We start from the raw sequence: 27,998 nt of genomic DNA on the forward strand, positions 1-27,998 counted from the left end.
CGTCCCGCCCCGTCCCGGCGGCGCCTCCCGCAGCCGCCGCCGCTTCCACTCCTGCGCACTGGGCGCGCCCCGGGGCCGGGGCCGGGGCCGGGGCCGGGGCCGGTCCGAGGGCGGTCCGCGGGCGGGGCCGGGGGAGCGGCGGGCGGCCAATTGCGGTGCCCCGGGGAGCGGCTCCGGCGGGGCGGCCGCCCGCGCTCGCGGCGAGGATGGAGGCAGAGGGACGGGTCCCGGGGCCGCCGCCGCCGCTGCTCGCCCCCGCCGGGGGAGGGAGCGGGAGCGGGAGCGGGGCCGGGGCTGAGCTCCCCGCCAGCACCCCCGGCGCCGCCCGGGTGCCGCTGCTGGGCGCCCCCGCAGAGGTGCTGGAGTTGGACGACGAGGAGGACGACCTGGAGGTGTTCAGCAAGGTACGGCGGGACCGGGACGGCACGGGGCGGGACGGGGCGGGACGGGGCGGGAGGGGAGGCGAGGCCCGGCTGCGCACGGCAGCTCCGCTCCGCTCCCCGCGGCGGCCCCGCCGGTATCGGGCGGGTCCCGGCTCCTTCCCTCCCTCCCTCCCTCCGTCCGTCTGTCCGGCCGTCAGCGCGGGCAGGGCTGATTGCTGGTTGTGATGAATCTCATGAAGGGTGGTGAGGCTGCCACGTGTAAGGGCTCTCATTTTGTGCTGGTTTGGTCAAGACAGGGCTTTAACTCTCGCCCTCTCAGCCGCTAGAGAAGGGAGCCTGCGAGGGATGCGTTTGCCCTGTCACGGCTGTGTAAAATGTCCCGTAAGGATGTACAGAGAGCTGAGGTGGAAAAAATGTATAGGGCAGCTGTGGCCCCATCCACTTGCTGAGACTTCTGCCTGTTGGATACCAGAATGTATGACGATGGAAAGAAACAGTAAATATTTTTCCTATTTGAAAATGCGACAGCAAACATTTTTATTAGGACCAAGTGTAATATGAACTAAGTGTATATTTTCTATTTTTGTGTAAAAAAGATACGTTTTTGTATGTGTGAATAAAAAAACACATTGGAATAAAAGCCTCATTCTTAGGAGCTATGTATTTAAACTGTGACTGCAATAAAATTCTTGAAATTCATGCATTTTAACACCACAGGTATCTATTAGGTAATTTAATAATCTGTAACATACAAGAGGTCAGGCTAAACTTCACTAAGTTATCAGTGTTTTTCTAAAGCATAACTAGGGTTTAGCCAAATCATATTTTCTGGAAAAGTATCAGTCTTGATCTGATGATTTGCTGAAGTTGCAGACAAAACCAATGTTAAATATAACTTCAGTTGTATCTTACCTTGAATCCTTTTGCGTTTACGAGGTAAGCTCAGGCAGTTCTGCATGCAGGTGTCAGTGCCTATCAATACAACATATCAACATGCTTGCTTGTCAAGGGTGAAGGTCCTTGAGAATAAAAAATAAAAACAAGTATGGATGATATGAGATACTGCTGCTCTATGGGAAATATCTATATCCTTAAATTACTGCCACCTAGATTCATGCAAAAATATTTCTTGCTTATATTAAATCTTAACTACTGTTAATGTTAGCTACTAATAAAAGATTTACTGCATGCAAAATAACCTATTCCTGCGAACAAGAAAATGTGTCAAACTGTGTTAAAGCTCCAGTGTTCTTTCCAAATCTTAGACACATGCATTTAGTGGTTATATGTTGGCCAGAAATTCAGTTTCTTTTCAGCTACAGCTTGAGCGCTGATCTTTTGAGAGGACGAAAACCTGTGAGGGTGATTTGGGGTTGCATCCTCTGTTTGTGTTCTGTATGTTAAAGGGAAACTGACAAGCTAAATGTAGCATCAGACTTATTTTTGTAAAACTGATTTTTCCATAATGTGCTGTTCCAAGACCACCTTGTATTAAATTGTATTTTAATGGAGTGTCTCACACCACTGTCTTTAAGGTCACCAGCATTTGCAGGCCCAATGGGATGCAGCGGCAGTGCAGTGCTCAGTGCCTGACACTGACTTCATTTTTCTAAGTTTAGTCAGTGAAATGGACCAGCTACCAAAATGGTGAAAAATGAGGTTCTTAAAAATTGTCAGCCTCAATACTGTAAGTTATTACTCAAGTTGTAAAGGCAAAGCTTTTATTGTATGAAAATTCATAGACATTTAACCTGATAGTGTCATAAACCACTGGCCCAATATCCGGCGACATACCTCAAATATTACAGACTAGCATTTTATTCGGCAGCCCTGATAAAGCATTTCATAATGTAACGTGCATTTCACTTTATCCCAGTTTCTGTTACCATGGAAAAAGTTCTGAGGTCGTTTTAGCAGAGACAGCCTCTCAGGGTTGAATGATGAGTCACACGAATGCAGTGTTTGCAGCCTGCTTTCTTCCATGGGTTTCAAAGTACAGTACCACATGTACTGCACTCCAGTAATCCTTGTGTTCCTTGCTGGTGGTACCTTGACATGACATTGGCAAAGCTGTCAGTGATTTGGTTAATACTTAAAATGTTAAGCAGCCGTCCTTTCAAAACTCGGTTTTACAATGCTTGTCTCCCTTCCATGATTACAGAAAACTTAATTCATGGTGTTTGTAGAAAAGATGTACATGCCACCACAGAATTGCTACTTTTTTCAGAACAAGTTGATCAAGGATTTAAGCCGGTTTCAAAGGTTTCGTCTCTTCTGCCAGTAGTTCAAGGGCATGGAAGGGAGGAGGGGGTTGGTAGGCACATGGAGTTGTGGAAGGTGTGGGAAAGTGCCTCCTTATCAAGGGCAAAGCCTTGACTTTCTTCACATAGATAAAGAGGAAAGAAGTTTATAAAAAAAAGTTTTAAAAACCAAGAGCTGGAAGAATCATCTGTTTTTCCCCTGCCATACAACTTCCACCGTCAACAGTATGCACACAAAAACAGGACCAACCCCAAAGTTACAGCTGTGTAGAAAACAGAAAATTATCAAAATTATCTATTTTTTTTTTTTTTTTTTTAACTGTGTTCCCCTGTGATGGCATCAGACATGTCAGCAAACTTCAAGAACTGCTGGAAATAAACCTGAAGTATTGTGATGATAGAGAAACAGATGCTTGTTTAAACCTTACATGTATTCACTGACGTGCAGACAACACAGAAACCATACTACAACAAAACAGAAGTCCTGCTTACTCTGTGGATTTTTATTGTCAGTGTTTTATTTCATAAGCTATGTATTTTTTAGGCCTCTCATATAAAAGCATGCTTTCAGGAACCTGCCTGTATAGAACAACTTTTAGTAGCAACCTAGAAAGAGGAAGGAAATATTAAGATAGTAATGGCCCATAGGAAATTAGAAGATATGAAACACATTTGCCTTGATCCAGTTTAGGCTTTGCAGTATCATTATTCCTCAAGTGTATGGCCATCCAAGTCCCTTACATGCTCACATGCATTTTTCTCTCCCTGGGAATTTCCCATTGTCTCAGCACTGTGAATCACATGGCCTGCCCTGAACTCGCACGTTTGGAAAGCAGTTGCATTCTTCATGGGGAGCACGGGCAGCTAGTGCTGGTGAGCCATGAAAACACAGCTTTTCTATTCATCCTCCACCACTGCCGGCGGTGCAGACTACGTACCAATACAGAAATCGTGGGTTGGAACAGGCTGAGTAAAATACATAACGTGACCGGCAGGCATACAAGGAAGCAGCTCTGTAATATTTAAAGCATTGTCTTTAACCTTTCTTCTTGGCTTTGTTTCCCTGGTCAAAGAACTGTACATGCGTGATGGGAGGAGATCTGGTACATGAGTGATTTCAGTGCATGGTTCACGACAGAAGTTTCTACTCCCTGTGTGTGAGAGTACATTGAAAAATCCAAAGGAGGGAGCTGGCAGTGTATGATGACGAGGTTAAAGACTGGAAAAGAGTGAGAGGGGAGAACATAGCCCAGAGGCAGCTTTGGTTTGGTTAAATCCAAAGGAGAAAGTCTTTCCATCCTCAGTGACACCAGTCTTGCACTCCTCAGTCCCACATGGCAATACCTGGCTCCAGCTTGCGTGGCCTCACACATTTCCACTCCTGACATTTCACCAGTTTTCTCTTCAGCAGCATCCCTTTTCTGCATGCTCCATAGCCAGCAAGGCACTAGAAAGGACCTTTTTTTACCACTCTGGGATTCTCTTGCAAGAGAGGAGCCAGTTTCATGAGCAGGCTGCCCAGAGAAGCCGTGCATGCCCCATCCCTGGAGGTGTTCGAGGCCAGGCTGGTTGGGCCAAGGGGAATCCGATCCAGTGGGCAGCATCCCTGCGCAGGGCAAGGTGTTGGAACTGGGTGGTCTTTAGGGTCCCTTCCAACCCAAGCTGTTCCGTGTTGCTGATTCACAGGCTTGGACGAGCAAGCAATTGGTTTTACTGTGGTATAAAGCAGATAGAAAGGTAGCTCAGGCGAGCTCCCAGTGCCAAGGGCAGCGTAGAAGTCCTGTGTAGGATGGCAGCGCAGCGCGGGGCTCCTGGCAGTGTGGTTGCTCATTTGCCTGATGATCTCATTCAGAAATTCTGATTTAAATAGCCAGTTTTTACCCAGTTTTGTGTATAAGCTTAAGTTTATGAAAAGAGAAAGCAACTTTCCAAAAACACCGAGAAATATTGAAGCTTGTTATTAATTGAAATACTTCATTGCATTGGATATGTTAGAAAAGCTATATTAAATGTCTGATATTTACAGTATGATTATTGATTTTAATTGCTTTCATTTATTTTTAATAATTTATTAAATTATTATGCTGTTTTCTGAGTTAGTGAATTTAATTAAATTAATAAATTAAGCAGTAATTTTGTACTGCATTCTTACTTAGCTTTTTTTTTTTTTTAAAGATTAAATTTACATCTCTGTAAAAGTTTCCCATTTGAAATTCTATTTTAAAATATATGCAAACTGGGATACCCAATTCCAGTAAAAATTCTGATTTAGATTTTGTCTTGTTTCTTAAAATCGTACTTTCTTATCCACCCTGTTCAACATACTAGAGATAATTCAAGCATGATGAGTCCTGAGTAACTGGCTTCTAACCATTATAATAAAGCTGGTAATCATACTACACAAATACTAGATGCTTGTAATCATAACTAATTTAAGCATTCACAGGCAATTTCTCTTTCTAACTATGCATAAAGGTCTAGTCAAATGGTAGCATTTTGCTTTCATCAGTTAAAGAATAAGTCTCATTCTTATTTCTTACGTCCTTACTGAAGTGAATAGATAATAGATTTGCCACATATCATATAATTCTTTCATCTTGCCATTACAGCATCTGAGACATGTTTGTGTGTGCGTAAATATGTTTCAATATGAATGTTCTCATGTCTTATATGCAGGATACATCATTGGCTGAAGCAAACTCATTCAGTCCTTCAATGACAATATCCCCCTCATCTATGATAAACCAGTATAAATTTGAAGATGAACCAGAATTGAGAGATCTCTTCATTACTGTCGATGATCCTGAAAGCCACATTACAGCCATTGAAACATTCATTACATACAGAGTAATCACAAAGGTAAGCATCTATTCAGTGGCTTACACTGGTAACAATATTTTCCCTCTTCTTTTGAACCATTCTTTGGGATATTACTAAGTTGAAATCATAGTCTGATTTTGCTATGAGTTGTAGAGCACTAAAACGGTATGAAACTGGAAGTTTTTTAAAAAAATCAGTAAAGTCTACAGACGTTATGTACATAGATTTTTTTATACTGAGAAAATAGCTGGTATTCCTTCAATGGCAAATTCAGTTCTATATGGAAATAAATATTTTCTGTTGTGATCTTCGACATGAATATGAAACAGCAGAGCCACTGATTTTGTTTGAAGACACTGTGTTAGCCAACGTATTATATGACTTTTGGATCACTTGCAGGCCTTTTGCTTTGCAAGACTTGCTGCTACAAAGTCTTTCAGCTCCATTCTTTCGTAATTGCAATGCCCACTGCGATGGGGAAGTTTGTTTCCCATCAACAGTCGCATATGATTTCTGGGAAACTGCCACAATTCTCAAATGAAAAAAAAAGTAATATTAGGAAACAACATAGTGTATTTTTAGCTGTCCTGAATGCAAATTATTCACTGGAAATAAGGAAGAAAGTGTTGTGAGACCAGGCAGATCATTTGGGATTACCAGCAAATATTCTGCAGGCTGTGTTTTGAGAATTACTGTGTTAATTTATTTTACTTTGAGTTCTTTTTAAAAGATTCATTTAAAACCAAATTTTCAAATGGGAATTATTCATCTTTAAATAAGAGAAGTTATCAATTCCTCATAAAATATTTAAAGAGTAGGAAGACAGCTATCTTCATTAGGTTGCTAGCAATAATTTTCACTTTATGCATCTTTTTGTAGACAAAAGAACATTTTTTCTGCAGGCAAATATGGAAGGACTGTAAGGTGGATTGCTTTTCCTTTTTTATCTCTTCCATCCTTTCTTATCATATTTAATTTGAAGTGCTGGTTGTTGATGATAAAGTAATGTCATTCCTCCCACATAACTTGAAAAAAATTTATTCAGTCCTCAAAAATGTTTAGATTGGTAAAGTGTGTTTTGAGTTTTTTAGAATTTACTTGCATTGCATTATAAATCTCCGTGCAACAACAAACGCTAAACAGCATGCATCACTCTGATGTAAACATGAGCTCTTTGTAGCTTGATTCTAGAAGATAGAGTGGTGATAAAATAAATCTCATGGTTTGACAATTTCACAATGCTGTAATAAGCATTTTTACAAGCATTAAAGGTTTGTTGGCAAGCTCTGACAAAGGGCTACAGAACTGGAGTTGATGATGGAATAGCAGAATCCATTAAACAGCACAGGAAATGTTACTTCTATGATGTGCTGAAGTTTTCACGTTCTGAATGTGAGGATTGTTGACTGGCATCAGCAGGCCCCAAGGACGTATGTCAGCTATTTCTAGCTTTTTCAGAATGCTAAAAAATGGACTTTCCTCACTCATTGATTTCAAATCATTTCAGAAGAAGTGCCCTAAGGGTAATCAACATAACTATGATTGCTAAAAGTAAAGGCACAGTAAAGTAATGATTGAAATCTTCTGAAAACACTGCTAGGGTGATTATTTTAGGTCACTCTGCTGTTTAGTTTTTCTTTTGTTGTTGATGTTGTTTCAAAGTAGAACTTGGATTTGTTGCTAAAATTGCATGTGTTCTATTTCATTAAGAGATTGATCGTCGTGCATTAAAAAACAGCAAGCAAATAGCAAGGGCAAAATAGAATCACGTATGCAGTTTTCTTCAAAATCTAAAACAATATAATTATTTTTTCACAGTATTCTCACTTTCTGGTCCTGTTTTTTATCTCCATGGTTTTCAGACATCTCGTGGTGAATTTGACTCCTGTGAATATGAAGTTCGAAGACGGTATCAGGATTTCCTTTGGTTGAAGAGCAAACTCGAAGAAGCACATCCAACACTAATTATTCCTGTTCGTTTGTTAAACCTTATATTATTTTATTCATTTATAAGATGACCCCAGTTTTAAACAGAGCTGCTTGAAGGCTTTCTTGTGTTTCTGAACTCTCATGAGCATCAAACTAACCTTTTAGTAGCTTTCTATGTATGTATATAAGCGATAATTAAAAATTCTGTAATTCACTTATGTTTGAAATTGTGCCATTTGCAGTAATTTATTTCCCCTTTCTTAATTGTACTTGTATCCTGCTATACTATCGGCTACAAATACCAGTATATACCGCTGTTAAATATGATAGTTTTGTAGCAGTTTGCTTTTACATGGTGAATTTTACAAGCTGTATCTATGTTTCTATGTTTTCAGTAAGTAGAGGAACTGTTATAATATCCCTAATATTTTGCAAGTTATACAATACACTTTTTTCTTTTTTTTTAGCCATTGCCTGAAAAATTCATAATGAAAGGAATGGTGGAACGATTTAGCGATGAATTCATTGAGACTCGAAGAAAAGCTTTACATAAATTTTTGAACCGCATTGCTGATCATCCAACTTTAACTTTTAATGAAGACTTCAAAATTTTTCTTACTGCACAAGCCTGGGTAAAATGGCTTTATTTTTATCTACAGTTATATGAAACCATGTCTTGTGTTAGTAGAGTGTATCAGGAGTCTCCCTAGTTCAGTATTCAATAGCATCCTCCCACAGCTTGTTACAGAAGTGTCAGAAGAAGGTGTGGAATTTATGGAATATTCGTCCCCTGAGATAACCTTTTCTTCTGTGCATTTGGTAATCTTGCGTGTGGCCATAAATATTGCTGTACCTGCCAAAGCAGTTTTTGTTGCTGCGTTTTGGATTTTTGTGGCACAATATTTCAACTCTGCATGCTTTCTATTATACACATAAGCTTCAAAGATTATATGAAAAGTAGTAATTTAAATGAATTACAGTTTTGGCATAGCACTTGTCTTTTTCATCTGATTTTTTTTTTTTTTTAAGTTATACTGGTCTCATAAAAGAAAAATATATCCTTTGTATTTCCTGTGGTATTTTTGCAAGATGTTGCCACTTGAAGATCAGAGTTTTGTACTCAGAAAGCCTGCCTCTGAACTTTAGCAAAGGCTATTCTATCAACATGTAAAAATAGTTACAGAAAATCGCTGGCTTATTTCTTCCAGTAGGAACATTGTTTGCTTTTCTCAATGAGTTCTTTCTGCAATCATTACCTCTGCTTTCCTGTTCACAAGGCTAAATTGCAATCTAGTCAACTCTAAGGAACGAAAGGGTAAAGGTTTTCTGCCATCTTTAATCATTCTTTGTGAGAGCATGATGCACAGCATGTTTATGTTTGTCCAGAAAGGCTTAGTTAATAAATGCATGTGACGGTTATGGTTCTGACACTGGTCTAATAATTTTAGAGTGAGATTTATCCACTAAAAAGACATCTGAATTGCTTTTTTTTTTTTTTTTTCCCACAGAGGTCTATGAATATAGTTTTGTTTTAAAACAAAACAGAAAGCTTTTAACCACATATTATTTTTAAAGAATTTAAAAATATATGTGCAAGTAAACTCAGCATGTTCTGTTTTTTAGGAACTCTCCTCACACAAGAAGCAGGGCCCTGGTTTGCTGAGCAGAATGGGACAGACTGTAAGAGCTGTAGCATCCTCAGTAAGAGGAGGAGTTAAAAATCGTCCTGAAATGTTTACAGAAATGAATGATTATATGGAAACATTTAGTCAGAAAATAAATGTACTGGACAAAATAGCTCATAGAATCTACAAGGAAGAAAGGGGTAAGTAGAAAACAAATATCTTTTTATGGATTTAAGAAATTAATATACTGGAAAACAACTTGTTGTAAACAGTACATTCATTTTCATTATGCCAAGCAAAATACTTCTTTCCAGCAAGCAGGGAAAAAGGGAAGATTTGTATTTATGCGGTGCTTTTCATAATGGTCATTGTTCTGGCAGATCTTCAAGTTAACTTGAATAGCTTGGTAATAGGGAAAGTTTTAACATGTCATTGACCTACCCAGTAAGGAGCTTAAAAAGAAGAAAACATAACAAGTGGGGCTGTCATTTTATTGTGGTTATTGGAGATCTGCATGACCTTTTGTTTTGTACTTTGAGTGGAATGTAGAGTTAGTTTTTTTCTCCTGTCTTGTCCTGGCATAATGCCACACAGATTCCAGATCTCTAAATGTCTTCTTCAGTTTTATTCCGCACCTTTTTTATGTATTGGCCAAGTAGATTAAGAGCTTTGCTGTGGGCCATGGTGTCTGCCATGGGAATCTGTGCCTGTTAGAGTTTTCTTGAGAAGGATGACTTCAGCTCATATTTTTCATCAGTAACAGCAGTTTACACACCTACTTGAAACTCTAAATTATTAACTTTCTGAGCTTGACCCTGATCTCAGACTAGGTCTGTTTACAATTTCTACTGGTCAGCACTTGAGAAATGTTATTGTATATATAATATAATTTGAAGTGCTACACTTTGTTCTGTAGTAACCAAGACCTTGTGCTTTAGTGTGCAGTACCACATCTCAGTGTGTCCTCACTAAGCTGGAGGGGTCTAATAAAAGGAGAATAAATGTTGCTGAAAAGGGTTCCTTTTTTTATAGTTCATTCCAGTGGAAATATCTGGCTGAGGTTCTTAGGTTCAAGTCATCAATGACAAAATATTTCTTGGAACACCTTATGAATTTTGACATGTTCCCAAGTGCTGCTGGATGTATCTTCTTTCTAGATTTTCCAGACAGCAATAGGCAGAACACTAGTGTGCAAGGCTGCACTGCTGGGGACGTGACCTGTTGATAACTGAGAATATTCAGAAAATAGTCCTGCTTGTAATTGCCTAACATGAGAGTCTTAATTACATTATCCATGGAGAGTTTTTTTGTCAAAGTGATCTCAAAGTAAATATTGATTTCTTCATGGCACAAAACTGTTTGGCAACTTTTGTTGGACATTTCTTCATTATAAACTCAATTGTGATAAAATTATGTTTTCAATAAATGGAAACGTGTTCTCAGTACCATCCTGTGAACATCTTCCAGGTCATAACCAGCCTTGCCAAATTAAGTACTGCCAAACAGCAGTACCTTATTCTTTCTTCCCCGTATCAGCACTTGGCTCAGAGACATAAGAGAAGCAATTTTTAGGATACCTATCTGTTTAGAGTAATACAAGTTTCTGAAGAAGATAACACCTGCAGAACTGGAATGAACTTAGGTATGCACCTTTGAGAACATACTAAGCAAATATTAAACATTAGTCCTAGTTTCTTGCTGCATTCACAGGAAATATGAAGTTGCAATTTGTATCGCTTAGACACCTGTTAGTGAACAAACAACTAACCTGTGTATATGTTCCTGTTAAGAGTATTTTAATGAAATGAAGGAATACGGCCCCATCCACACACTTTGGTCAGCATCAGAAGAAGATATAGCAGACTCCCTAAAAGGCATCGCCAGCTGCATTGACAAGTGTTGCAAGGCTACAGAGAAACGAATGGCAGGGCTCTCGGAAAATCTGCTACCGATCTTACATGAGTATGTTCTCTACAGTGAAATTCTGATGGTAAGGCTTCCTTTAGGATTTCTTATGGCAGTATATGAAGTTTGGCTTAGGGCACTGACAAACTCTAGAAGAGAGTTTGTAACTGATGAAAATGATTTTGCTGTCATTAACTGCCCTTAGTAAACCTGCACTACACAGGATCGCTGTCCATCAGCAGAGAATCCAGTTTGTCCTGTTTCCCTTGTTAATCAGGCTAGAGGCACCCCTTTCAGATGAGAAAGGCTTGCTAGTTTTGTGTGGCATGGATCCACTCGTGGTAGTAGTGCAGAAGAGTTTGGATTTTGCCCTCTGAAGAGAGCTCTGTGTTGTAGCAGAGGCTGGAACACAGAAAGGCTCGAGGAACAGCAGTTCAGAAAGACCTCTGCTGACACTGGTGAAATACGGACTCATCTAGTAACAGATTGTGAGGGGGAGGAGGACTGGAGAGGTTCTTTCCTTTTCTGGGAGATGTTCCTAAGTTATGTTTTCTTTTTCTAGAAAAGCAGGAAACTTCCAGTCCCTGTGTCATTATATAAGCAAGTTTTAGTCTGCCATAAGCTGATGCTCTCAGTTCCCTTCACATATGTAATTTTCTTACACTTGGAGAGAATGTAAAAAATCTGACCTGACAATCAACATAATTCAAAAACTGACTTCAGCATGTCATCATTCCCACTCTGCTGCCTTCAGAAAGCAGGAATGTCTGCAAACAAGCCTTTGTCTAGGATTTGCCATGCCTGTGCAATCTGCCGTATCCATTTTTGTGTCTCTGCTGGTGGTCCTGATCATACTGCAGTGGCTTCTGAGCAGGGGCTGAGTGTGCTACAGGTCTTGTGTAGAGCAAGACCCAAGTTCACTTGGCCAGCATAGGCCTTTGTTGGCACGGTGCACAGCATTGCCCGTTTCTCCAAATGGCTTAGCAACTGAAAGGTTAAAGAACTACTGTGTCACTACGCTGGTCACTACAGTGACCACTGTCTTTAAAACAAATTTCACTAAAAGAGAGACCATAAAAAATGTCCTGTATCTCACAGGCCTCAGTATTTAAATGTACATGGAGGCAGACGGAGATAGGCATTACTTTGCTTAAAGGTATGAAGAGAGTACTATCTTGGCAAATTGCAGTATTTCCTCCCCTCCCCCAGTTCCAATCTTGTCTTTCAGAACTTGTACATCTGTTAGCTGTGAGCCATCCCATCCCTCATGTTTTTGAAGAGACACTGCCTTCTAGTTTGCAGTTTGGCTCACCCTTTCACAGGTGCTTGCTTCTGTGTGTAGCACAGAGAGATTTGTCTGCACAAACCACAGAATGACTTCCTGGCTCTTAATGCACGTGTTGCGAGTTGCTGTTACTCACTGCTGGTTTCTTTTTTTTTTCTTTTCCTTTTTTGTTTTTGTTTTGTTTTGTTTTTCTTAGTTGCAGTTGCCTTGATGCAACACTTGCAATGCAGCATTAAGCTGCCACAAGGTCCTGTGCAAAGGAAAATCTTCCTCCAGTAGCTCAGTCCTCTTAAACTACTGCTCTTTTCCTTACATTCAACGTGGTTTTTTTCCTACAACTTACTTCCCTCTCACAGTACGGAGAGGGGACTACTAATCATACTCAAAATACAATGAAGGAAGTCACACACCAGTAAAACCTGCTTTCTAGGGTACCTCATCACAGGCACCTTTGTGTGTTGCTGCAGGAAGCTAACGTGCAAACATGCAGAAGTTGTGGTCAGTACAACTGTGATTAGTCCTTGTATTTTTGGGAGTTTAGCCTTAAACTGAGGAAAGAGATAAATTCATAGTTAAATAATTATGTCTAGATGGGCTCCTTTCTAACTGACTCACAGTGGAGACAACAAATCCAGAGAGTGTAACTGTCCTGTTGTGCTTCAGGGTACAAACTGCAGCTCTAAATTGGTTATGGGTCCGCATACAATTATTTGATGGCTTTGTGGCAGGGTAGTATTAATTATTATACAAATTACAAAAGTATAACAATATGTATATAAAACGTAGTCCATTTGTTTGACACTGGAATTCAGCACTTGCTTATAATTGCAACACGTTAATGTTAAAATTATTGTTTTTATCTTGTAACTTAAGAAATATTTGTGATAAAAGTTGGCATATGGTCAATAAAATAGTTTTAAAAGAGGCAAAAGGAATAATAAAAAAGATAAAACACTCATAATGTGAAAGACAGCTTTTCTAAACATAATCGTTTTACTTCCGTGCTTACAGCTAAACATTTTCTATATTTATTGAAACAGAAGATATTCTAAGCTATTGAAAGGTAGATTTATGTGTTAGCATGTAATGCTAAAGTAGTACTCAGAGCTGTCCCAAGTCGAGTTTGCCAAATTTTTCTAGTGTATATATGTTCAAAAGGAAACATGAAACATTATTTTAAAGTTCACCTACTGCTTTTTTATGTTGTGCTTGTTAAAGCGACAAGATATCAGAGACAACTCAGTCAAATAAGACAGATAGAAAAGGTAGAGCTGCTTAGGCCCTGTGCTGTTTCAACATGCCCTGTGCTAGAAGTAAATACTGAAAATCTTTTTTGTATATGCAGAAGAAGCAGTAAAACCAGTTGTGGCACAGCAAAGTAAAAGGAGGTTTTGACATTTGCAATTACGTATGTCCTGCTTCTGATTATTTTTTTAAAGGACTAATGCCTTGTAACATTTCTGTGAGATAAGCGCACCTGAGTATGCTTTTACAGATGAGAAAACTAAGGCAAAGAGAAATTTATAAGACTTGCTCAAGGTCACATAGCAAATGAAGATCAGAAATGGAAATTTAATCTGTTACACCATTCCTGTTTTGTAGTCTAACAAGTAACATTTCCTCCCCTTTCTAATTATTTTTTGGCATTATGCTAAAAATATAATACCTGTAAGACAGTTTTAGGGGAGGAAATAATTACATATACTGAAAATAGGCACACATATCAATGTCATTGCATCTATTATTTTTATGATAATTTTATCTGATGTTACTGAACTACAGTTGGTGCTTGCAGAATAATATTGGTTAAAGTCACAATTTCAATAATACCTTGTATACCATTCTTAGTCAGTTATTCTGATTTGTATTGTAGCTTTTCCTCAAGTAAGATACTTTTGATTTCACAAACTCATGTTGCTTTTTTAAAATGAATATATTGTAGGTTGAGTTACTACTAAGTTAACTGCTGCTGCAGTTTTTCTCATACAATTAGCAATGATACCGTGTATGGCAGATTCTTGTGGCATTGCTTTTGGATTTACCAAGATTCTAGAAAAAGCACATAAGATAAAAGGTAGGTATAGAAATATGAGTCCTTACTACCCAATTTTATTTTTTTTAAAGAAAAGTACTTATATCATGCCAAAATTCTTGAATTGTTTCATTCTCTGATCTTAATTTATTAAATTTCAAAATTGTCTGATGGTTTTCTGAATACATGGCTAAAATTTAGTGTGCTTTATTTATTTATTTATTTATTATTTTTTATTTTAAGGGTGTTTTGAAAAGGAGAGACCACATTCAAAGTGAGCTTGATTCCAAAATTGATGCTTTATCCAATAAAAAGGCAGACAAGGATCTGGTGAGTATGTCTCTGTGCAGAATGCTGAAATATTCTAGGCCTTACTCTAACTGCAAGAGATGAATCCCCTGAAGAAAGCGTGTCCTGTGAAGCCATGCTCTGTAACTGTATAGTGTCTCTGTATGTCCCATACTTTCTCTAAAAAAAGTTTGTTCTTTGTTCTTTGCAGCTGTGCATGCTAGGCAGAGGCAACCATGAGAAACATGCAACACATCAGTGGGTAGGCAGCTGTAGCAAAGGATTGGTAATAATGGGCATCCACGGATCATGTTTTGTCAATACAGGCAGTGCTGTGGTGTATTTTTAACATTTCTCTTTACATCCCCACTGGGAGTTAAGAGAAAGTAAGACTTGCTGCAGCGCTCTCATAGCTGCTGCTCTGTTGACAAAGGAAAGGAAAAGGAGGTAGAACGAGCAAAGCAATTAGACATATTTAAAATGAAAAGCTCTCAATCTTGCTCCTTCAAGTTTCTGTCTTATTTGGTTATTTTTTAAGATTTTTTTTTTTTTTTTTACTATCATTCGGATGTCTTAATTCTGGAGCAGTCAGACCATACCTGTAGTAACTCATGGAAGCAGGCATCCTGAAAGCCACCAGTGAAGTTCAGTGGGATGAATAAAGGAATTTTGGGATAAATTTGCACGACCTCAGTGCTGGCCTGCCCACTGTTGCCACTGGCTCACTTGTGGCCTCAGCCTGCTCCTGTGCAATGGTGGCACTTTTTCTGCACTGCTCCATTACCAGCTGTGCAGCTTAGAGCTGTGGTGGAGAGCAGAACTGGCATTTTTTAAATTTTTTAATAGTTGAGCTCTACAGCCTAAATAATGTCCTTTTAGCATAGTGTTAACACCAAGCATTATACAGTGTAAATAATATATAAAAATGACTAGATAATAATTACTGCAACTTTCTGGTATATCGATGGAGAAAGTCCTTGACATTTCAGACATTTTTTATTAGGGTTGTTGTAATTAGCTTTCATGTAAAGATGAGCTGTTTAGGTAGTTTTTGGCAGCTGAAGTGCATATTTTCATTTGATTTCTTGTCAGTTAACCGAATAAATAAGAATATATTACCACTATCTAAATTGTGATGTCTACTGTGTATTTCATAATTTGTCTCTGTGTACTGCAGTGGGACAGTCAGTAAATACGTCTATTTTTTATTTTTTTTTCTCCTGAAGCAGAAATTCTGTTTACTTGAATTTTTCAACCTTTTTGCTCTCTTATCTGTTTTCCGGCTTCCTCACCTGCTTCTCCTGTCCTTAGTTTAGGAATAACGTTTAAAGCTCTTACAAAATGCGAGGAGGCAGAGGAGCCCCCCATGCTGGGAGCTGGGGCACGGAGGACAGGTCTTGGTCCTCTGCCAGCTGCAGCTACCAGCAAGGCCAGCATATTTCCATGCTGCCTGCTCCTCGCCCAGCCCACCGTGTCTCCCCAGCAGCCCCAGCTGTGGTGTCCCTGGCCCCAGGTTTGTCTCCTGGCTGTCCTGCCTACACCGTCATGAAGGAGTTGGTGGGTGCAGGCCACATCTGTAAACCTGAAAGGTGGGGAGGGGGCAGCCTCTGAACAACACGGAGAGTGGAGGGGGAGGGAGCGTGGGGGCTCGCAGGGTTTCCCTGGCCCAGGGTAGCAGGGATGTTCAGGGGCATCGCTGCAGCCAGGAACCAGCCGGCAGGGGTCAGAGAGATTGCCGGCTGCCAGGAGAACCACATCTGCTCTTTGCTCCCCCAGGTTTATAGGGAATGTCACATAAATGGTGACTGAAATACAGTTTCTCTTGGAAATAAATTAACATGTTATATAACACTAATTTCACATTTATAGGAATAAGCAAAGACCATCTTCCAGCACAGCTTTACTTAAATATTTCTAGTCTCAGCCTATCTATATCTGTCTATGCACTGGACAATTGATTGCTAAGTGAGGTCTCACCGCGGCCGTATCATAGACAGGTCTATTAGTTGTATGTGAAAGCACAGTATATACTAAGAATTTGTTTTGCCAAAAGAGTGTCACAGGTCACCGTTTAAGTTATTTGTACACAGCTAGTTAGATCAACTTTGCAACATTGCATCCCTTTTATCAGTACTTCCCACTTGTATGGTTTGTTGGCAACTTGCTAAAAACAACTGCATTTGCACAGAATGACTCAGTGATGAATGGCAATTTCATACAACTTGTAGAGCAGCTGGTCTTGCTGCTGTTCACCGTAGGGAAGGGACATTGCCTGGCAGGACACGGCCTTTTCAGAAAGTATGTCTGGTATAATCTCATGGAGTCCTCAGACAAGGTGCACGCACTCCGTTTTCTTCAGCTGTTACAGACAGAAAGGAATAATTTTTTCCTTTAGCATTTTATTGATCATACCATGTTGATATATTGACAGTGTTTTGCTCCATAAGGAGGTTTGTCCTTGCTTTCAGTAAACCTGGTCTTTTCTGCACTATTTCTGAATTTCCTTGTTACAGCTCTGGTAAAAGCCTGTAGATCACACGATTACTTAGGTGTTCAGACCTTTGCTTTATCTTTCCAGCCTCTCTGTTTCTCAATTATTTCAAAAAATGCTGTTGCTGAGACCTCAATTCTCCTTGCAGACTCAAGAGAGCAGCAACATGAGTATCTGTTAGTCTAATCATAAAATCCTGTCCTCTGTAATTGAGTGGTGGCTACATCCTGAAGACTTTTTTCTTAATTAGAAGTTGAAGGCTTTTTGTATTAATGATAGTTTGGCCACGGAGAGTGGTGTACTGCTATTTTTAACTGTTCAGGTAACTTTTAACTGTTTCCTGCATCTGCTTTTACTATGTTTTAATTTTTATTACATCTTGAACTATTTTGCTAACATTTGTAACCCGACTGATTTCAGAATGATAGGAGATTGGAAAAAAGCCTGAAAACAGAAGTACTGTTATTGGAATTGGTGCCAAATGCTGAGTTTGGCTTTATTTTCACATTTCTATTCCTAGGCATACCTTATGTAGCTTCTAATGATCTCACAGACGTCAGATTGAACTTGTCAGTGCAATCTAGTAGCCAGAAATTCTGCTGACAATGAGTGGCATGAATTCTAATCTTATCTGAAGTACATTTCCACCACAGATAAGGAACTTTAGACTGTCATTAGAGCTGATAAAAGGCTGTGAGATCTTCAGCACTGGTCACAGCAAACATTAAATGATTTAACAAACAGGTGGTTATACAACAGGAGAATGCAAAACATTTTCAAGGTCAGTGCAGCTGAAACAGGCTGGAATCATGAATTAAACCTCATGAGATGTAATGTCCATTGGCTGGGGAAAAAAAAAACAAAAACGTTTTGGAGCCGTGCTTCTCCCACCAGGCTTTTAGAACCAGCTGCTTGTAGTGCTTTTAAAAAGCCAAACATTGGCCTTCCACTCCAAGCTTTAGGCAGCGCAGAAGGCAGTCATTCAGACAGGCACCAGATAGGCATTAATGCTGACTTACGATTCTAGTATTCAGGCTTGGAATGAAGAAAAGCCGTGCTGAATCTATCACATTCTGAATAGATAATTTCAACTCCAGGCTGAACAGGGTTAGTACCACCAAACTGTAGGATTAATGCATGTAGTAGATTAAAAGTCATGCTGGTTTGCATAGTGAGATACTGTAAAGTGTTGTGTCACTTACCGGGTAGTTCGGCTTTTGGGCCAAGTTCCTCTGGCTACAAGTCGCCCTGTGCATGTCCAGTAGTGCTGTGCCCTGGCAGTGTCTAGCTTACACCTTCTGGCCAGCTGTATGACGTCTGGTGAACATCATGCTGTCCTGCAGGAACCACTGATGTAAGATTTTATTCATCACACTAGCTGCCTCAGTGAGATCAGTGTAAGAAAATGGATTCAGGACCATATTGAATTGGTAGGATAAATTGTAACAACGTACACCTCGTAAATCAGGAACACACTGGGTGGATGTGTTCGTTCAGAGACCAGGGCATTCTTTGATTTCTGCTGTCATGTCAGCTGAAGAAGATGGTATTAATATTTCTTATCAGCTGTGAAAAAGTAGATCTTAGACCTTTCTAGTCGAGATGAAGAAGTGTGGCATAACGCTGTCTTTAGACCCTAGGTCCAACCCTCGCCTTGATACAACACACAGTTTCTTTGGGGCATTAGAGGGTGATGTTTAAACTGCGTATCCAGGTAGGGATGTAGAACAGTCTGCCTGTCCACATCACATCATGGCTACACCGTGGAAGAAATTCGAAGTTCCTGGAAAAGGCAAGACAAAAACAAACTGTAAAATAAATGTCTTAAAGATATAAAGAACAAGATAAGGGGAGGACGCTGCTCCAGGACTTTGAAATCAGAGACATTCTGACAACAGAAGCATGTTGTCTAGCTCATTTTCAAATAAGAACTTTTTTTCTTGCAAAAGCAGAAAAATTGATTCAACTCACCATCTTACTCTAAATCAGCTACAAATATTCACTATTTTCAGTATTCTATGTGCATTTATTTTTATAGTGTTAGAAGGAAAGGCAATTAACTTGGGACATGACCAAGATACCTAATCCAGCTGTGTGTAATGTCTTTAGAGGTAATTCCTCCATGTTTAAACTTTGGATTAACCTTTTCATATCAAATACACTGTTGGTAGTTGATGAAATTACACTTGTCCCTAGTTTGATTACTAATCTGTCTAGATAATAGAACTTGGGTTTTTCAGTAAAGTAGAAATAATATTTTTTTTCATTTTGTTCTCGAATAATATCCAGTATTTTGTGAATCTAAATGTGTAGCAAGTAAAATCAGTTTAGAAATAAAGTCCAACTAAAAATGTGTATTCATCTCTGTATTGTGGAATGTGGGAAAAAATCCATTCAGATGAAATTCCTTTCATTTTTCCCATTCTGTGGCTACTTGGAGAGGTGAAGGACTCCACTTTGTCAAACTTTGAATTTGCATCTGTGGTTTGGAAATTAAATATCTTATGTTTTCACTTGACCTTTTGTTCTTGGAAGGGTTGTTTTTGGCAGAAGCAGTACCTCTTGTTACAGTGTGGCCCAGAGTCAGCAGTCAGTAGATCCCAGACAGTGGATTCCCAGAAGGTTGTACAAACTGACTGACTTCAGAGTGATCTTGGTGACAATTTTATGCTGACTATATGGAGTGTGAACAGGATTTCTGCTGGGCATTGCATAGTGAAAATGTACACAAGCATGAGTTACTTGGTTAAAGCATATGTGGCTCGCTCTTCTTGGCTTCAGGGACACACAAGAAACATTTATGAGCTGTCATCCTTCCTTGATACCTCCATAAATTTTAAGGATTGGTCTCAGATTCTGTCACTGATTCAGACAGTGTTGCTTAGTTTATTTCTGATTCCTGCAGCACTTGCAGCTGTGGCCCTGGAATGGTGCCCTTCGTGCGTGGCTTAAGCTGGAAGCTGCAGGTTGTACCCTTCCATATCCTGCTCTGAAGTCTGACAGTTCTGCATTCTGTGAATAGCCTAAGCATCCCCTGAAAATCCTGTAAAAGAGTTGGAAGTTAATACCAATGACAGCACCAGCTCTGCAGAACTGATGAGGAGCTATCCAACTTTACAGAGTTGCTATATGAAGAAAAAACAATTTGCCTGATAGCAGAGTACAAGGAAGAAAAGGACGATGTATGGTACCTGAGTTGCAATAGAAACAGTGTAAGGATCAGCTTTTCCTGATTGCTGTTGGTTATTGGTGGCATTTATGCCTGACTTCCCTAGGGTTGTCACAGTCTCTGTGCAGTCCCAAGGCACTGAATCGCGCTGTAGCTGCAGAAGATTTACTTCATTCTGCAATTGGGTGCCAGCCAGAACCAACAGAGCTGATTAACAAATAACAATAGGTACAAAATTACTGAGAGGACTAGAAGACTCATTAAAGAGGGGCCCTCTATCTACTTACTGATTCCCATTAGCTGAAATTCACTTTGGGCATCTCCAGCAATTAGAAGAAAATAATGTCTGCATAGTAGCTGCCCTCAAGGTTTTTGATCCTGGATCCCTGTGAAGGAGTTCCTGCTCTGCAGAAATCCTGTTTTAATTTCTTTCTCTACTTCTGTATTTCTGCCTTCCTCACATGGTCACACAGAGGTTAGTTCCACAATAAAAAATTGCAAGTTGACAGGCAAGAAATCAGAAAGTTTGTGTGTGTGATTTCTGCTGTTTCCCCCATTCTGATTTTCCCTGAGGTCATCAAAGGTTCTGTCAGGGTTTTCTCAGTTTTTCTGTCCAAATCTAATTTGTATAGTTGATTCTGCTCCAGTAAAGCCTTTTAAGTTTCCTTTTTTTAATGAATTACTGTCAAGTGCAAGTAAAGAGGTGCCACAGTCTGTAACTTCGCAGTCAATAAAAATATTTTCAGCAACACTTTAGTTACCATCTGGAATTTCTGCTATTAATATTTCAGAAATTGTACTGAGCTATTCATTAAGAACATAATTTAAAATTTGTCCGTGGGAACGGATGTACTAATTGTAATACCAACCTTGGTTCTGCAGTTCTGTTCATCTTACTGCACTATGATCATTTGTTTTCAATCACATTTGAAATCATGACTCTACTAATTTTTATTTTTTTTTTATGTTTACAATTCATATTTAGTTCTCAGAAGAGATTGGGAAACTTGAAGACAAAGTAGAATGTGCCAATAATGCTCTGAAAGCAGACTGGGACAGGTGGAAGCAAAATATGCAGTGTGATATGAGATTGGCATTCGGTAATATGGCTGACAATAATCTCCATTATTATGAAGAGGTAAAACCCTTTCTCATAGCATTTTTTTTTCATTAATTATTTCAGTGGAGAAATCAATGCACTGTATCTAAAAAAGACATTTGCATCTTCGTTTGAACTTGTGTTAACTTCAGAATAAGTTTTTGTGGGCAGAAGGAGGCAGTTATCCCTAATTTGACATGTTTTAAGTAAAATGTATTTTATTTGTGCCCAAGTGGTTGATCCTGAGTTCATCATCGACAGAGGGCAGTCTTGTTTTACTAACCACAAGAATTTGGAAGATATTTTTTGATTCAATGTCAGCTGCTATATTTTCAGCCTTTTGCTGTAACTGCACGAAGAAGCCCCAACATTTTACAATGATTTTGAATGAGGAAAACATTTAAATGTAATTGCTTTTCAAACAGCACATTCAGAAAGTCATTTCGCTAAGGGATTGTCGTTCATAAAATAATCAAAATTTACTGCAATAAAGAGTATCAATACAATTTTGAGCTGTCAGTACAAAAAGCTTATTACACATTTTTATAAGATACACAGATGTATGCAGTTACTATATTATTTTTTTTTATAACTGAAACTTAATACTTTGGGAAGAAAGAAAAATGGCTGAGATAAAATTTTAATTTCAACTCAAATGCCATAGCTAACATCATTGGTAAGAATTCCAAGAAATATATACTAAGCAGTAGAACTTGAAAACATTTAACAACATCTCTTTAAGTATTCTGTGAAATTTCTTCATAGGAAACATGTTGATTGAAGTGCTTATTTTGAAAATATCCCATAGATCTGGAGTTTTTTTTAAAGAACTTCTCCTTATATTGGAAAAAGGAGTACAGTTAGCTATCTATTAATCATAAATCAGTATTCTTCACAGATACACATTGATATCTGTAACTTCAAATCCCATATTCTGAACTTTCATGGCTTGAGTATTAGCCTCAGTGTAAAATCAGTGTCCTGATTTTAGAAATCATTTTGTCAGAACATAATTGAAAAGACAGAGCTCATGATCATCAAGTCTAATTAATTAGCATGCAGCCTGTGAGATGCACGGACATTGACAATCTGTTGTTACATGTAAAGATCAAAATATTTTCTGAAATCAGGCAGCAAACTTTTGGCATCCTCTCACATTTTCTTCAGTTGCTGCTGATCTCTGGCTTCTATATCATGAATATGTATGTTAAATCAATGCTAAATATACTGGAATGTTTTGTTCATGAATGATTAGCTAAATTAAAACACAAAAATCATTCTTTCTATCTTTGTCCTGCCTAAAACTGCTTTTTGCTGAATTAGAATTTTAATTCAGACTGCCAAAACTCATAGTATACATGAAATTACTATCATTAAGTCACAAACTGCAAAAAATGGTTCAAGTATTTTTGTAACTACTGGTGTTTTTTTTTTTTTTTAAATAGCCTCTGAAATACTGGACAAGTTGGTTTATATTGAAACATTATTCTTTGTTGGTGCTTTTCTTACATATTGAAATCTGCATAAAATATGTTTGCTGTTATGCGTTGATAGATCTAAAATTTAGAAAAAAATACCTTATTGGATTGGTGCATTGGTTTTAATAACAGTAAACATTATGCTAACTTGTTTGAAATGTGAGTGCTTATCATTTTGTTGTTGGTTTTAACAGAAACATTTTATTTTAATACTGACATTCAAGAGATTTCTGTAAAGTTAATACTCAGTTTGGGAGTTTAAATGTAACGTGCATTTTTTTTGGAGACCTGTGGTTACTAACAATGGTTAATTATTGAAGAAGTGATTACAGTCAGAAGCCCTTATATTACAAACTATAGGTGTTGCACTCCTGAAAACAGCAGAAAAAGAAACACTAGCATCTGCTTTCCCTGTTTAGAAGTGAAACCTCCGAAAGGGATTCTCATAATCCGTAGCATCAGAATGCAGTTTTTATGCTTTCCATAAAAAACAAAATCCTACCTTAAACACAATCTTCTGAGTAAGAATTGTTCCTTTGTTTCTACAGCTGTGGTATCACCAATCCCTTTCTGTCTCTCAGTGCTTCAGTAACAAAGGCACTAATTAATGCCCAGTGCTCCAAATTTATAGGTGCTCTTATGCAGACCCATGAGAATGATGTCTTTCCTGGGATAATGTGCAAGCTGTCTTATAATACATTTGAATATGATGCCATTTTGGTACCCAGTTACCACGACTGACTAATCACTTAGAATTCCTGTAGTTGGTCTCAAGAGTTCATAAAGTTCTTTACTGCCTGTCCTTTTCTTCCAGAAAAGAGTTGAAAAATGTTTTACTCTCCCTGTATTCAAACTTGAGGCCAGTAACATACTGTATTAAAAATGACTGTAAGTGCATTGCTAAAACAGGGAGGATTTTCTGAAATAATATGAAAAGGTTTTAATTTAAAAAGAAAGTCAGGACTTTACTCCAGTTTCTGAAGAAAACAGCATCATTTTGTTTGCCTTACAGAGAAGAGTTCTTCAATGAAGCATGTGTTGGTGCTGTACCATTTATTTTACTGCTTTTTCCCATGCCTTAGGTATGACACAACTGTCTGAAGTAGCACAGCTTAGTTCAGAAGAGATACTATCTTCTGAATGGTTGAAATCACAAACTGTCCACAGGGTGGAGCATACAGCTGAGAAAGCTGCGTGTCACCGGGAATCACAGAATCACAGTCTTTTCATTAAGTTAGGTATAGATATTCTGCAGCTCCCTAAGGATAAAGCATTGCTAAAACCAAAACAAGATACAAAGGAGTAGTTGTTGTTATTTAACTAGGGTGTCTGAAGTCTTCCTGGTTCATACAAGTCACCAATCCAGGCAACCAGGAATGCTGAACTTTGGCTTCAGAGAGCAAGAGTGATTAAACATTTACTACATTTTCCCTTTTTTTTTTCCCCCTCATGTTTACCATAGTCTTCAGGATATTTACATCAAAAAAACAAAACAAAACAAAACAAAACAAAAAACAAACTAACAAACAACAAAAAAAGAATTTACTTTTCTCAGCAAATAACTTCGTTAACATATTCTATTCAGAAAAAAAACAAATATGGTTTGTGGGGATAGGACAAGGGAGAAGGGGCAATGGCTGCAAGTTAGAGCACAGGAAGTTCCGCACTGACATGTGGAAGAACTTCTTCACAGTGAGGGTGACGGAGCACTGGAACAGGCTGCCCAGGGAGGTTGTGGAGTCTCCTTCTCTGGAGATATTCAAGGCCTGTCTGGACGCCTACCTGGGCAGCCTGCTCTGAGGAACCTGCTTTGGCAGGGGGGTTGGACCTGATGATCTTTCGAGGTCCCTTCCAACCCCTACTGTTCTGTGATTCTGTGATCTGAACAAGTGGGTTTTGCAGCACAATCCAAATACCAGTCAGATCTTGTAAATCCAGGAAATATACCAGAGTTTGGTTTTCCATTGCTTATAAAGTACTCTAGTAACTGCAGGAAGATTGTGGGTTATGTTTTTGTTTGTTTGTTTGTTTGTTTTCATAGTGTGGAATGATATTTAATTCATTTCGGCATTGAAAGAACATGTTTTTCCTTGTGCAAGGATGCACCTTCTTTTAATGTGTAGCCTCTAATTTTGTTTTTGCCATGTCAAACTAATCCTGTTTAAACCTTTGCAGATTAATCTGATATAAAGCTAAACTTATCTTTGATAGGGTAGTGAGATTCTTATCGGCATTGACACGGCTTACTCTTTTCCAGAAACATACATTTCTTGATTTTCTTAACTATTCCAAGCCTAATTTGGTTCGTTCCTGTGATCTACATTGTCATGCAGGCACAAATTGATCCAATAAATTCATTAGGTCAAAACAATACTCCTTCCCCACTGGAGTAACTTCCCTCTATCTCCAAAACCTATATGTATCTGTCTAGTATAAGCTGTAGAAAAATAGATGAGATTTGTTGTTTACCCTGGAGGCCTCTGTTGTGATGCATTTAACTAGTCATTTGGTTGTGTACCAAAGTCAGCTGCTTATGCATGTTGATCACATCCTACTATAGGAATTTAGGAATTCCCTACCCAGGAATTTAGTTAACAAACTTCATGTGATTTTCAAAAGCTTCCACATGGCTGAGCCAGTTTGTCTCTGTGAATGTTGTTTCAAAGCCTGGCTCCATCTTTGAACCCTCAATCATTTCAACCATAGACATTTATTTTACATACTTTCATGAAGGCTTTAATGTTCTGTTTTTGTTTCTTTGTTTTGTTTTGTTGTTGTTTTGTGTTTATTTATTATTATACGAGGAATCAGCATTTTTCTATTTCTGTTGACTCCAGTTTTTGTTTCCTTGCACCCAGACACTATGAAAGTGATCTTTGTCTCTCTCACACATGGAAGACTACATTTTCAGATTCTTCTCTAGGAAATATTGTCATAAAAGGTATTTTTAAGGTATCAACCATGGAAAATTAGGAAACTGGAACAGAAACACACATGGCATGTGACACATTGCTTCTGTTATCATCCCTACTACATGTTCTATTTTTATATCTCCTTTTTAGTATGATATGCAATTGTAGTATACGGAAACCTCTCACTGCTATTTCTAAAAATGGTGTTGCAGAACAGATGTGTGACCTGCAGTAGTAGGCAGACTATTTTAGGTAAAGTAGCCTTATTTAAGCACTTGCTTTTTTCATTTTGTATATTTAGGTTTCGTTATATCTTCTGTGGGGCTTTTACAAGTAATTGGATTATGAATTTCAGTCCTATGCATGCATATTTAATTTCCTGCATTTGATTTTCTTTTTTTTTTTTTTTTTTCCTTTCTGTCTCTTTGTGAAAGCTGGCTGATCCTCTGTTCAGATCTCCATTTTTACCCTCACAGGAGAACCAAGTAAAATCATTCTGTAATAATGCTGAAGTATACATCACTAACAAAATGTCATTTATGCAGTTCATGCTTCACAATATAAAAAGCTTGAGCCTAAGGCACAGAGACCTAGTTTTGTCTTGGTATGGTTAATTATAAAACTTGTCAGCTGTAGCAGCACTGTGATGTCTGCCAGTGAAATGAGCCACTATTTCTCTTACATTTTGGAAAGTATGTTTTGGTTACATAAATTAGGATAAATAAAAACCAAGTAACTTGTATACCTGAGAAAATGTTCTGCATCTTTGTCTGGAAAAGCTTTAGTAGATTATATTTATCTGGGTAAGCAACATAGTGTGACTGCATTTTAAGACATGCATTTTGGATCAGTGTTGCAGAGATAATAGACAGCCATTTTTATATTCCAGCCAGTATATATGATATATATATATATATTTAATTCACATTACTGAAATTACAGAATGGCAAGACATGAAGTTACATGGTATAAATTAAGCTGTGGTTCAGAAAAAAATGTCATTCAACAACAAAAGACTGTTCAATGTAAAATTATTGCATAAGTTTAGCTGTACTGTTTGTTGACAGACTTAAAATGGCAGAAACCTGGTACTTCGGTAAGAAACATCAGCAAACCATAGTGATAGGCTTGCCATGATTCTCAAGAATACTCTATGATTTATATAGGTTTGCCAAGATGCCAACACTAATTTAAACCAAACTGAACCAAAGTCATATATTTTTATTTATTTAATTTTGTTTTTGTTTTTTCCTTTTACTGACTACAGTGTTGGTGCTTCAAATCAAAACAATAGCTTATACAGTTATGAATACGTTTTTCCATTAGGAGAGAAACATTTGTTGTAAAGACGACAGTCTCCCCCCAGCCTCCTGCCTTTCTTGTCCCATTTCTTTCTCATTACTCAGGGCGGAAAGGAATTATCTGTGTGTTTAGAAAAAAATGTTTTAATTTAACTTGGAAAGAATTGAGTATACTACAGGAATCCATAGAGATTATGCAGAAACTGTGCCTGACTGTGCTTTCTGTTTGGAGGAGATCTTTGCCTGTAACTAAAGGGAGAGATTAAAGAAGGGCATAATTAATGTTAGCATCTCCCGTGATAACACATACAATTACGATGCTCACACTGTGTGCTTGTCATTATGGAAAAGTGACCTTTACAGCTCACTCAGCATGTTGGCTAACATTTTGCATATCACTGAGCTGCCTAGGAAACCATATTTTGCTCTTACCGTAGTCCCACAGAAACAGCTTGTGACAATGCATATGTATTCTGCTATTTTTTTTTCTTCTTTTTCTCCTTGGCTACCAGTTCTACAGAAATCTGTCTGCTATATTAATATGTATCTGTGTTCTTTTTTAAGTGCCTTGCTACATGGGAGTCCTTCTTAGCATCTCAAACGGTGGATCGTCACGGAGAAGAAGATTCTGAAGACAGGCCTTGAGTAGTATCTCTGCTTGATCTCTACCTTTCCATGCAGTTTCTCCCAACCAAAGAAGTGCTTTATATGAGATCAGATATATTGTTAAATATAACTGTTAAAATCAGTGAAACGCAGGAAACCAGCTTATTGAAAACTCAGGTATTCTAGTCCTGAAACACATTTTGGAACATGCTATATATTGCTTTATATTGCTTAGTTGTGATTTTACATATTTTTATGCAAGTGTTTGCATACAATTGTTTTCATACATATTGCATAACTTGGATATAAAGTATTTTAAATATGTAAAAAATAGCTCAATTTTAATAAAAAGTTTAATAAGAAAAGGCCGTCTTCATTCTCCATTCTAGTCTTTAAGAAATATTTTGGTATTTT

General features: G+C 38.3%; 2 protein-coding genes across 4 annotated transcripts in view; one reads left to right on the forward strand and one right to left on the reverse strand.

The window, feature by feature from the left end:
- The first annotated feature begins 117 nt into the window (after nt 1-117).
- Nucleotides 118-27,963, forward strand: SNX7 (sorting nexin 7). Of its 3 annotated transcripts, XR_014317993.1 has the most exons (10): nt 121-404; nt 5,321-5,503; nt 7,327-7,437; nt 7,861-8,025; nt 9,017-9,218; nt 10,809-11,008; nt 14,484-14,570; nt 21,174-21,326; nt 25,828-25,929; nt 27,543-27,963. XR_014317993.1 is itself a non-coding variant. In XM_082765604.1 (9 exons), the coding sequence occupies exons 1-9, from the start codon at nt 207-209 to the stop codon at nt 26,289-26,291; spliced, it is 1,479 nt and encodes a 492-aa protein (XP_082621730.1). In that variant the 5' UTR covers nt 118-206; the 3' UTR covers nt 26,292-27,534. The 3 variants fall into 3 exon arrangements, 2 of the variants coding, with proteins under 2 accessions (XP_082621730.1, XP_082621731.1); XM_082765604.1 differs by lacking the exons at nt 25,828-25,929; nt 27,543-27,963 and adding an exon at nt 26,112-27,534 and having other exon boundaries at nt 118-404; XM_082765605.1 differs by lacking the exon at nt 25,828-25,929 and having other exon boundaries at nt 125-404; nt 27,543-27,959.
- Nucleotides 18,653-27,998, reverse strand: part of PLPPR5 (phospholipid phosphatase related 5) — an 83,117-nt gene continuing 73,771 nt past the window's right edge. The window contains exon 6 of the mRNA XM_082765608.1: nt 18,653-18,802. Within this exon, the coding sequence (XP_082621734.1) occupies nt 18,776-18,802 (27 nt within the window). The 3' untranslated portion in view covers nt 18,653-18,775. The remainder of the gene's footprint in view (nt 18,803-27,998) is intronic.

This window comes from Aythya marila (genome assembly GCF_965140915.1).
Source record: "Aythya marila genome assembly, chromosome: 8".
Lineage (NCBI taxonomy): Eukaryota > Metazoa > Chordata > Aves > Anseriformes > Anatidae > Aythya > Aythya marila.

Excerpts from the sequence above, each read along its gene's own strand:
- SNX7 (XM_082765604.1), top strand. The coding sequence starts at position 207 with ATGGAGGCAGAGGGACGGGTCCCGGGGCCGCCGCCGCCGCTGCTCGCC. Across the intron at positions 5,504-7,326 it reads CATACAGAGTAATCACAAAG|ACATCTCGTGGTGAATTTGA; the intron begins GTAAGCATCTAT and ends CATGGTTTTCAG. Across the intron at positions 7,438-7,860 it reads ATCCAACACTAATTATTCCT|CCATTGCCTGAAAAATTCAT; the intron begins GTTCGTTTGTTA and ends CTTTTTTTTTAG.